We start from the raw sequence: 12,865 nt of genomic DNA, 5'->3' as shown, positions 1-12,865 counted from the left end.
CTGAAGTTTATATACCTGAGCATCAGGAACCAAAAGTCCTGATACAGGAAGCATTTACATCTAACAGACCACCGCTGTAATATTTACCCTACCCTTCCAATACACCACAAACATTAAAAACAACAAAAACAATTAACCTCCCTCCCATATATGTTGCCATTTGCTAGAGACCATACCTTTTTCTCACTTTGTGACAGCTAATTTGGAGTTGTTTCAGACAGAAATAACTTCTGCCTGAAGTAAGGATCTAAGGATTTGATTTCTTCTAAATGTTTTTTTGGGACCAATTTTTAAAACTTTAATCTTTACAGAAATTCGTTTTTATAAAATGACTTTGGTATCAAACTTAACAATACACTTTAATAAAAGCAGGTATATAATACATACTTAAAAGAATTTACAGGCCGGGCGCAGTGGCTCAAGCCTGTAATCCCAGCACTTTGGGAGGCCGAGACGGGCAGATCACGAGGTCAGGAGATTGAGACCATCCTGGCTAACACGGTGAAACCCCGTCTCTACTAAAAAATAAAAAAAAAAAAAACTAGCCGGGTGAGGTGGAGGGCGCCTGTAGTCCCAGCTACTTGGGAGGCTAAGGCAGGAGAATGGTGTAAACCTGGGAGGCGGAACTTGCAGTGAGCTGAGATCTGGCCACTGCACTCCAGCCCGGGCGACAGAGCAAGACTCCGTCTCAAAAAAAAAAAAAAAAAAAAAATTTACAGTATCCTATGGAAATATATATTAAGTAATAATCTCGACTTCAAAAAGCACACTCACTGGGCATTGTGGCTTGGCTCGGTGGCTCATGCCTGTGATCCCAGCACTCTGGGAGGCCAAGGCAAATGGATTGCTTGAGCTCAGGAGTTCATGACCAGCCTGGGCAACACAGCGAACCCCGTCTCTACAAAAAATACAAAAATTAGCCAAGCATGGTGGTGCACGCCTGCAATCCCAGCTACTTACTTGGGAGGCAAAGGTGGGAGGACAGCTTGAGCCTGGCAGGCAGAGGTTGTAGTGAGCCAAGACTGTGCCATTGCATGCTAGCCTGGGTGACAGATCAAGACCCTGTCTCAAAGGGGAAAAAAAAAAAAAGCATACTCACTGCTTCTGGTGTCTTTCCTACAAATGCACTGCCTGTCTTTTCTTCTGTTTCCATCGAGTCACTGAAATGAAAAGAACCAACAATCAATAATTTTTTCTAAAGAGAAGTACAATTTGTTTATACCACAGATCTGAACCATGTCCAAATTGAATATTTTGCAAGAAAATAATGTTTACTTAAGTATTACCACTAAGAAATAAAAAATTCTACACATCTCTAAGATGGAGGCAATCCAGTTATTAAATTTCCTCCAAATAATAAAAACATACAAAGTAACTAGGTTAGCAAAACCATGGACAACAAATACAATAAGAACAGGTGACAAAATACCTCCTTCATTCACAAAACACAGTCAGGTAAAGTAAAATCACCACCAGTTACAAAATGGGCTTGAAAAGAAGGGGTTGAGACCCCAACTACTCTTAAATCTAATCAGCCAACACTCCCTTGTAGGTCAAAGCACCATACTGAGGAAAAAATGCTGGGCAGAGAATCCAAGTTAAAAAGGCAGGGACAAAGATAAAGAAGGTACCAATAAGCCTGGGCAACACAATGAGACCCTTGTCTCCACAAAATAATTAAAATAATGAACCAGGTATAGTAGTGAGTGCCTGTAATCCCAGCTACTCCGGAGGCTGAAACGGGAGGACTACTTGAGCCTAGGAGTTCAAGGTTACAGTGAGCTATGATCGCACTACTGCACTCTAGCCTGGGCAATGGAGAAAGGAAACAGAGCCAGGAGATCCTAAAACAAAAGCCATAATTTTGTATAGTACTCCACAAAAGCAACAGAAGAGGAAATACTAGAGGGCAGTAAAATTGGAAAAACTATCCTAAACAAGCCTCCTTTGGAAAAGTTTAGAATAACTAATTTTAGTAAAAATAAGCTACAGAAAAGCATCAAAGTAAACTCATAAAATATTAGAAAAAAGTTATTTCAAAACAAGAGAAATTAGGAAAATTATATAAAATATACCAGAATATTACATATTAGAATTACAAAAACTCAGAAATTAACATGACAGAACTAGGGAAAATGAAAAATAAAAGAGAAAAAAAATCATTTCAGAAATGAAGATTAACTCAGAAGGAACTTGTAACCACCACACATAAACCTTAAGAAAAGGAGAAGGCAAGAAGAAAGAAAACTTGTTAAATCAAAAATAAATAAATAGGCCAGGTGCCATGGCTCACACCTGTAATCCCAGAACTTTGGGAGGCTGAGGCTAGCAGATCACCTGAGGTCAGGAGTTCGAGACCAGCCTGGCCAACATGGTGAAACTCCGTCTCAACTAATAATATAAAAATTAGCCGGGCATGGTGGCCTGCGCCTGTAGTCCCAGCTACTCAGGAGGCTGAGGCAGGAGAATTGCTTGAACCCAGGAGGTGCAGTAAACTGAGATCGTGCCACTGTACTACAGACTAGGTGACAAGACTGAGACTCTGTCTCGAAAATAAATAAATAAATAAATTATATCCCCCTAAGATTGAGAAAAAAGTAAAGATGCTGCCTCTTATCACTTCTATAATGTATTGGGAATCCCAGCCAATTCAGAAAAAAACAGAGAGGGAAAAGGTATAAAGATTACAAAGGAAGGAGTAAAATGGTCTCTAACTGCAGATGACAAAGATGCCAATAAAGAAAATTCTATAAAAGGATCTACTTTAAAAAATTTACTTAAAAAAATCATTTATAGGCTGGGCGTGGTGGCTCAAGCCTGTAATCCCAGCACTTTGGGAGGCTGAGACGGGCGGATCACGAGTTCAGGAGATCGAGACCATCCTGGCTAACACGGTGAAACCCCGTCTCTACTAAAATACAAAAAAAAATTAGCCGGGCGAGGTGGCGGGCGCCTGTAGTCCCAGCTACTCGGGAGGCTGAGGCAGGAGAATGGCGTGAACCCGGGAGGCGGGGCTTGCAGTGAGCTGAGATCCAGCCACTGCACTCCAGCCTGGGCAACAGAGCCAGACTCCGTCTCAAAAAAAAAAAAAAAAAAAAAAAAAAAAAATCATTTATAAAGCTATAAATATAAATGATTTTATCAGGGTCATAAGATTCAATATTAGTATATAAAACTCAATTATATTTCTATATACTACCAACAAAAAAAAAATAGAAATTTTAAAATACCACTTCACAACAGCATCAAAAAACAAATTATACTTAGGGATATAAGAAAATTAATTTAAGAAAAGATGTGTAAAACCTCTGCACTCAATCTACAAAACACTACCGAGAAAAAAAATAAAAAACCTAAGTAAATGAAAAAGATCACCATATTCCTGGATTACAATATTCAATATTATCAGGATTTCAATGTGCCCCAAATTAAAGATATTCAACACAATCCCAATCAGAACACCCACAGACTTATATAACGCAAAAAATCTACAATAGCCCAAAGAATCTTGAAAAAGAAAAAAGAATCAAAATTGTAGGTCTTACAATACCTGGTTGCAAGACTTACCATAGTTTTAGTAAGAAGGAATGAGGTAGTGATATAAAGAAAAACAAATATAGGCCAGGCGCGGTGGCTCAAGCCTGTAATCCCAGCACTTTGGGAGGCCGAGACGGGCGGATCACGAGGTCAGGAGATCGAGACCATCCTGGCTAACATGGTGAAACCCTGTCTCTACTAAAAAATACAAAAAACTAGCTGGGCGAGGTGGCAGGTGCCTGTAGTCCCAGCTACTCGGGAGGCTGAGGCAGGAGAATGGCATAAACCCGGGAGGCGGAGCTTGCAGTGAGCTAAGATCTGGCCACTGCACTGCAGCCTAGGCAACAGAGCGAGACTCCGTCTCAAAAGAAAAAAAAAGAAAAACAAATACAGGCATACCTTTGTTTTACTGCCCTTCAAGGAAGTCTATTGGAGCCGCTTTTCTAAGAGTATGTGATCACTTTGTCTTTCTGTTACATTTTAGTTATCCTTGTAATATTTAAAACTTCTTAATTATCATTATATCTGTTATGGTAATCTGTCATCAGTGATCTTTGATATTACCATTGCAGTTGTTTTGGGACACCACGAACCACGCCCATATAAAACAGCAAACTCAAAAATGTGTGTGTTCTCACTGCTCCACACACCGATCATTCCTCCATCTCTGTCCCTCTCCTTGGGACTCCCTATTCCCTGAGACACAACAGTATTGAAATTAGGCCAATTAATAACCCTACAATGGCCTCTGAGTGCTTAAGTGAAAGAGAGAGTCCCACATTTCTCACTTTAAATCAAAAACTAGAAGTGCTAAAGCTTAGTGAGGAAGGCATGTCAAAAGTCGATACAGGCCAAAGGTAGGCCTCTTGCATCACAGACAGCCAAGTTGTGAACGCAAAGAAAAAGTTCTTGGAGAAAATTAACAGTGCTACATCAGTGGACACATAAATGATAAGAAAGCACAACAGCCTTATTGTTGATAAGGAAAAAGTTGTGCTCTGGAGAGAAGATCAAAGCAGCCAAAACCTTCCCTGAAGCCAAAGCCTAATCCAGAGCAAGACCTTAACTCTTCAGTTCTGGAAAGGCTGAGAGAGGTGAGGAAGCTGCAGAAGAAAAGTTTGAAGCTAGCAGAGAGCTTGGTTCATGAAGTTTGAGGAAAGAAGCCGTCTCCATAACATGGAGGTGCAAGGAGAGGCAGCAAGTGCTGATGCAGAAGCTACAGCAAGTTACCGGGAAGATCTAGCTAAGATCATTGATGAAGGTGGCTACACTAAAAACAGATTTTCCATGTAGACAGAATAGCCTTCTATTTGAAGAAGATGCCATCTAGGACTTTCATAGCTAGAGAGAAGTCAGTTCCTGGTTTCACAGCTTCAGAAGACAGGCTGTTCTTGTCAGAAGCTAATGCAGCAGGTGACTTTAAGTTGAAGCCAATGCTCGTGTATCATTCTGAAAATGCTAGGGCCCTTAAGAATTATGCTAAAGCTATTCTCTGCTCAGTAAATGAAACAACAAAGCCTGGATGACAGCACATCTGTTTACAGAGTGTTATACTAAATATTTGAAGCCCACTGTTGAGACCTACTGTTCAGAAAAAAGATTCCTTTCAAAATATTACTGTTCATGGACAATGCACCTGATCCCCCATGGGTTCTGATGGAGTTGTACAAGAAGATTAATGTTATTTTTATGCCTGCTAACACAACATCAAGTCTACAGTTCATGGATCGAGGAGTAATTTTTACTTTCAAGTCATATAATTTAAGTCATTTCTTGAGACTATAGCCGCCATAGAAAGTGATTCCTCTGATGGATCTGGGCAAGGTAAATTGAAAATCTTCTGGGAAGGATTCACCATTCCAGACGCCATTAAGAACATTTATGGCTCACACCTGAGATGGGTGGATTATCTAAGGTCAGGAGTTCAAGACCAGCCTGGCTAACATGGTAAAACTCTGTCTCTATTAAAAGTACAAAAATTTGCCAGATGTGGTGGCCCACACCTGTAATCCCAGCTCAGCAGGCTAAGGCATGAGAATCGCTTGAACCTGGGAGGCAGATGTTGCAGTAAGTCGTGAGCCGAGATTGCACCACTGCACTGTAGCATGGGCAACAAAGCAAGACAGCCTCAAAAGAAAAAAAAAACGAAAAAAGGAACATTCATGGTTCACAGGAGGAGGCCAAAATATCGACATTAATAGGAGTATAGAAGAAGTTGATTCCATCCCTCATGGATGACTTTGAGGGGTTCAAGACTTTAGTGGAGGGAGGAATTGCAAATGTGGTGAAAATAGTGAAAGAACTAGAATTAGAAGTGGAATCTGAAGATGTGACTGAATTGCTGCAGTCTAATGATAAAACATCAATGGCTGAGGAGTTGTTTCTTAGGGATGAGCAAAGAAAGTAGTTTCTTGAGATGGAATCTACTCCTGAAGATGCTGTCAACATTGTTGAAATGTTAGGTATAGGAAAAAATGTAAAAGAAGTAATCACTTGCCGGGTATGAACCACAGACCCTGGCTGAGTGGCAGATGAAAGAAGTTCTCAGACAACGGATATCCAGTGAAGGAGTGGGCTACGGGGCTGCTGGCATAAACAGGCATAACTAAGACACACAGATGTTTTTAGTAAGTGATCTAAATGTGTAAAATACAGAAAAATAAAATTTTAATATCATATCAATTTGTACAGAATGCAAATTGCTAATACTATAGAAATCTGTGTATTTAGTTCTAATAAAAGCAGAAAAAGCTGAGAATGTTCCTTACTTTCTAAATATCTAACGCAGATATATCTAACCCAAATATCTAAAAGGTAGCCCTGACCTAACCCATCTGAGTTTTTAAATTTACTTGATTAAATAGTACACATGTTGTCTGGTAGGTCCTCCCTATGAGATAATCACTTCTATTTCTTTCTAGAAGGGTCAATTTCTTCAGTTTTCCTTACCACGCCCAGCACAGTACAAAACAGAGCAATAGCCTAATATGAATTTACAATCTATGAAAGCTAGTGGCAAAATTTATTCTTAGAATATGCTTCCTATAAATATTCTACCTGTCCCCAAAATGAAATAAAGATTATTCAATTAGTTTTCATGCAGAAAAAGGTACTTATACCTGTCTTTCTCTGATCCCGGAACAGTACCCGTATTGGTGGATCCAGGCACAGAAGCAATAGGGGTGCCAACAGTTCGAAGATTCTGGATTACAGATGACAAAAACTGCTGGCTAGCACTTTCATACAAATCAAAACAAATCTGATATGCCATCAGGAGGTTGTCTTCCTTTACCAGCTTCTCTAAGATATCACTCACAGCCTGAGGATCATCTAAGAAAATTAAGCACTGAAATGGAAAAAGAAAGTTTTAAAATTATTTAATAATTAAAAATTTCATCTACAAGGTACTTAAAGGGGTTGTTGAATGAATCCTGGCTTCTTTAAATCTTATCCATAACTTATACCTAAGTGCTCCTTAATTTGTATTTTTTGCCTTACCATATGTTATGGAAGTTACTCATTGATTTAACATACATTGTGTTGTGTTGGGCCAGGTCATGAGACACTAAAATTACCATGTTGAAGCATTTCTCTTACTATTCTTATGATCTGCCATTGTTTTAACAAAATTATCCAAGAAAGTTAGAATTTTTCTTTTAAAAACTCAATTTAAATTTTCTTGTTCTCTTAGGCAGCAAGTAACTCAACTTCAAAATAAACACATTAATCAAAGTTATTATAAATTAAGAACAGGAAATAATAGAAACAAAATAAGTGGTCAACAATAGGGAAATGATTAAGTAAGGCAAAGTACGTACACTGAATGATTACAACAATCAAGGAAGAGAAGAAGAGTCTACGAAGAGTTAGAACACGGAAAAATGTTAAAGGCTATATACAATTAATCTTGTTTATCCACAGAGAAAAGAACTTGGTAGCTGGAGCCAAGTAATAGGAAGACTTCATTGTATACCCCATAATTCTTTTTGAATTTGAAATCACATGAAAATATTATCTGCTCAAAAAGATATTCTTTTAAAAATGAACAATAAAGTTTTTTAAAATAATAAAAGGATAAGGAATAAAACAGCTGAAAGAAATAAAATTGCCTCTAAGGAATAAAACTGAAATACAGACAGGAAGAGGGCAGGGAACTACTATTTTTCATGTGAGTTTTAAAAAAACTATGAAAAATATTTAGAAACAACAAAACTCCAAAAACCTACGTAGAGAAAACTGAAAGGAAATACACTATTAAATACTAAATTGACTTTGGGTGATGTAAAAAATCAAGTTAGAATAGTAAGTTGACTTTGGGTGATTTAAACATGGATATTTCTTCTTCTAGTGTTTTGTTTCAAATTTGCTTTAAAAGGCATTGTAAAAAACAGTGTTTTAATCTAAATTTTTAAAGCCTAGAGGATGAAAATACACAGGAGCACATTATAGTTAATAACAAAATGTAAAATAAAATGCTATGCCCTAAACAGAATACAAAAAATGTATACAATATACCAATTGTTAAAAAGTAAACCCATGCACACCTCCAGTCAATAAAATACAATACAGTCATTAAAAGAATGCAACAGATCTACGTGCAAATAAGTAGGGAAAAATATCTATGTCTTACCTTTGGGAAAAAGCCCAAATGATGGGAAAGGGAAGCTTTACTTTTCATTTTACGTATTTTCTGTACCATCTGAAATTCTTTTTATGGGTAAGCAAATTCATATATAGAAAGAAATAAAGATACCCAACTATTTTGTTGTGTATGGGTAATGAAACCATACATAATTTATACACTTTGAATTCTCTTTAGAACAACATAGTATAGCATAGGTACTACTTTAATCTTTTCTTCTAGCTTTTTAAAAAACCCTCTTTATTTCTAAAAATTTCCTTAAATGATTGGATTATTTTCAAAAGAAAAAATACATAGAAAGAATGTGTTACAACAAAATAGCTTTTTAGTGTTGTGAGATTTAGTTTATTAATAAAAAGGAATATAAAGCACATACCTTATCTTTACAGGGCTGCTGTGAAGATCAATTGAGATACATGTATAAAGTCATTATAGTAATATAAAGTAATGAAATGTGAAGTGGTGTAACACAGTACAGCGTGGAGCAATGCAATGAAACATAATGTAATATCATTACCTGACAAACATTGATGAAATCAGGTTTCTCCAAGTTCATGTAGATTTTAACTAGAACTCTTAGTACTTTATTCCGAAACTGTTTATTCTGCATTAAAGACATACAGAGCTTAAGGCTATAAGCTAACATTCCTGGGACATCATTCTGAAAGAGATAAAGATACAATGTTATCTAGTTATTGGATATTATGTTTATTTACATATTGAATTATTTTAATCTTGCTTCTTTAGTCAATCTAAGAAGACAATTATTTAAACCTCTTAAACAATAAAAAGAATTTTAAACCATTTTAGATGAAAATCTTAAAAGAATTACATATTTTCACATCATCATAAAAAATGTATTAAAAACAATATTTAGTGGTACTCAGAATCAGCATTATATGAACATAGTACACTATAATAAAGTGATGCTGTTAATTACTATAAAAGATATACAACTGTCCATACACTAAGTAGCTATGTTTTCCAAATGTGTCTGCTGAAGTCTTTCTGCTTTTTACCTTGCTACTAGACTGCCTCATGACTTACTGCCTACACTTAATTGCTGGCCAGGAAACACAACACAGCTCTGAGTGACTCAAGCATTGAGTGCTGTTACATCTGTCTGATGCTATCCCTATGAGACAACTTTGATCCAGGCTCTATGTGTTTACTTGGTGATTCTCTAAAGTACCCCCAATATTTGAGACTTCACCTTGTAAAAGGCCTTCAACATAAATTAGCACACTGAAAGCTACAGGAATGTTTCTCAAAAAGTGAGCTGTGACTTCCCACTGCGTAATAAAATCAATTTAATGAAGTGTGATTAGCAAATTAAAAAAATAAAAAATACAATTTAAAAACAACAGAGTTATATCACAAGTAGTAAGGTAAGTATTGGTTTCATAAAGCTTAAATTACATCTATATGTATGTGTGCACTGGGATGCAAAATAAGATGCATTTATTACTCTGCTTTATTTTTTTAAAAACATTTCTCATTCTTTTACTTTATATACTTATTTGTCTGACTGCTTGTTCCCCTTCTAGATTCCCCAATGAACTCTTTGCTTTGGGCAGGAAATTTGCTGGTCTTGTTTGCTACTATAGTAGGTGCTCCTTCACCTGAGAAGAATATGTTCCAGCAGCCCCAGTGGATGCCTGAAACCACAAATAGTACCAAACTCTATATAAATTATGCACAAATTTCTGTATTCTTCTTCACAATTGTATGGATGGAAGATTCATTCTTATGTACATTGTAGCGCAGCCTCAGCATACAATGCTTTTTTCTTTCCTTAATAAGTTGGGAATTTTCACTTTTTCAATTAAAGGAAGCAGTTTAAGGCTTCTCTTTAGCATATCTGAATTGCCAACATCACTATTCTTGTGCTTTGGAGCCATTACTGAGTAGAATAAGGGTTATCTGAACGCAAGCACTGTGATATTGCAACAGTCACTCTGATAAGCAAGGTGGCCACTAAAGTGACTAATAGGCAGTGTATACAGCATGGATCTACTGGGATGATTCACATCCCATGTGGGATGGAAAGAGACGGTGGGAGATTTCATTGCGCTAGTCAGAATGGTGCACAATTTAAGACTTATGAATTGTTTATTTCTGGAATTTTCTATTTAATATTTTCAGTCTGTAGTTAACTGCAGGTAACTGAAACCACAGAGAGCAAAACATGTATGAGTGGGAACAATGCACATCTCCAATGCCTAGAACACTATCTGGCAAACAGTAAGCATTCAAAAAATATTTGTTGAATCAATGAAAGCAAAAAATTTAATCTTATACACGCGAAGACAAGGATGGGCTACAATTGTACAAAAATGAAATTGAGAGGGAAACAAAGGCCATTATATCACATTAGGCCATTCATGCATTCACTCATTTAAACAAATCGTATTATTGATGTTAAACACTGACCTAGGTTTTGGGGATACAGTGGTGAAAAAGGCACAAATACCTGTCCCGATATAGCTTACACCTGTTGGGAAAGATAGCTATTAACTATTTAGTAATTATCAAGGGATAAACACCATGAAAAAATATATAGGGCTCCATAAGATTAACAACAGAACTGGACCTAGTCTTTGCTGTAGGGGTTGAGGAGGGCATGGGTATTGGGATTAAAGTTCTGCAAACAAGTGATAGTTGAGCTAAGTTCTGAATTGTGAGGAGAAATAAAGCAGGCAAAGAAAGGAATGGAGGCCGGGTGCGGTGGCTCACACTTGTAATCCCAGCACTTTGGGCAGCTGAGTCGGGTGGATCACTTGAGGTCAGGAGTTCGAGACCAGCCTAGTCAACATGGTGAAACCCCATCTCTACTAAAAATACAAAAATTAGCTGGGCGTGGCAGCACACACCTGTAATCCCAGGTATTCAGGAAGCTGAGATGGGAGGATTGCTTGAACCCCGGAGGCAGAGGTTGCAGTGAGCCAAGATTGTGCCACTGCACTCCAGCCTGGTTGACAGAGCGAGACTCCATCTCACAAAAATAAATAAATAAATAAATAAATGTAAAAAATATTTTTGGAAGGAGGAATGAGGCAGGGTTCATCTAGATGAGAAGACACCAAAATGGCTAGTGTACAGAGAGCTAGCTCATGGAAAGAAATAGTTGGTGAGGCCAAGTAAGCCTGCAGATCAATGTCCATTTTACTCAGCTTTGTATCTTTCTGACCACTTCGGTTGGTGACTTAAATTGTGTTAATTATTGCAAACACTGCAAAACAGGAATATAGTTGAGTAGTTTTAACCCTAATAAATGAATTAAAATAGTAGTTTATTGTCTTTTTTTTTTTTGAGACGGAGTCTCGCTCTGTTGCCCAGGCTGGAGTACAGTGGCATGATCTCTGCTCACTGCAAGCTCTGCCTCCTGGGTTCATGCCATTCTCCTGCCTCAGCCTCCCGAGTAGCTGGGACTATAGGCGCCCAGCACCACGCCCAGCTAATTTTTTGTATTTTTAGTAGAGATGGGGTTTCACCATGTTAGCCAGAATGGTCTCGATCTTCTGACCTCGTGATCCGCCCGCCTCGGCCTCCCAAAGTGCTGGGATTACAGGCACGAGCCACCCACCGCGCCCGGCTATTCTCAAAAAGGGCAGAGTAATTAATACAACTTCCCCATGCAAGACTTCAAAGGATTATGTGATAAGATAAAAGCAGATATTCCATGAACACAAAACACAACCAAGGTTCATAAATAAATATGAAAATAAGATATTTGGCAAAAGAGCATCTTATTATTTCTAAACTAGATTTTCTTTTCATGCCTATGAAAGTTTCAGTTTGAATAACTTGCTTTGCTGATTCCCCATCAACAATAATCTCTAAAATAACATCATCTACCTACCGACTCCAGTATGGTCTTCTCAAAGACGTCCAGTCTTCGTGTCTCCAGAGCAATGCCAATAGCCTGTTTATACTTGTGATCATCTAGACATCGCTGGAACATTTTATTTACGATGCCTTCTAATCTCTGGTCAATTGGTTTTTTTTCTCCTTCAGGCAAATCTGCATTTTCCACACACTGTTTGGTGTAGTGATCAATGCATTTTGCTGTTGAGGAAATAAAATAACTGATTATCTTGTGGGCTAAACTATCAGAAAGGGCAATGCCTACATTTATAATCATATATACTTACGGGATGACAGTAAAGCACTAACCAAATTTTGAAATGCTAGAACTTATAAATTTGAATTAACACTGTTCTCCCATAATATTTACACTGGAGAACTATACACTAATTCCAATCCAGTTGACATTATTCAAAACATTTCTATCTGCCAGGTATGGTAGTGCTCACCCACAGTTCCAGCTACTCAGGAGGCTGAGGCAGAAGGATCACATGAGCCCAGGAGTTTAAGGCCAGCCTGAGCAACACAATGGGACCCTGTCTCTTATTTAATTTATTTTTAAAGTTTTTATCTTGTTACTTCATTTTGATCAAAATTCTATTACTCTACCCGATTAAGCTGCTTATTCAAAAGAATTGGCTACAAATAGCTGCTGTTTCACTTTCAAAAAACAAACATTTGCCTTTGCTGAAGTTATTTTAAAAGGCCTATTATAGCAATTATCATATAGTAGTATATCGGACTTCTTCGCATTAATGAAACTATTAGCAACCTCAGAGTAAGAACTATGTCTAAATTGTCTCTGTAGAGTAATGGTGA

General features: G+C 37.5%; 1 protein-coding gene across 4 annotated transcripts in view; it reads right to left on the bottom strand.

Moving 5' to 3' along the window:
- The window catches only part of PSMD1 (proteasome 26S subunit, non-ATPase 1), a 119,881-nt gene that overhangs the window by 98,018 nt on the left and 8,998 nt on the right, over positions 1–12,865 (bottom strand). For all 4 annotated transcript variants that reach the window (XM_025405615.1, XM_025405616.1, XM_025405617.1 and 1 more), the window contains 4 exons: positions 12,042–12,247; positions 8,697–8,840; positions 6,657–6,883; positions 1,100–1,160 (listed from right to left, as the gene is read on the bottom strand). In XM_025405615.1, coding sequence (XP_025261400.1) covers positions 1,100–1,160; positions 6,657–6,883; positions 8,697–8,840; positions 12,042–12,247 — 638 coding nt within the window. The remainder of the gene's footprint in view (positions 1–1,099; positions 1,161–6,656; positions 6,884–8,696; positions 8,841–12,041; positions 12,248–12,865) is intronic.

The sequence above is a fragment of the Theropithecus gelada genome, chromosome 12 (genome assembly GCF_003255815.1).
Source record: "Theropithecus gelada isolate Dixy chromosome 12, Tgel_1.0, whole genome shotgun sequence".
Taxonomy (NCBI): domain Eukaryota; kingdom Metazoa; phylum Chordata; class Mammalia; order Primates; family Cercopithecidae; genus Theropithecus; species Theropithecus gelada.
This window is presented reverse-complemented; position numbering and strand designations above follow the sequence as displayed.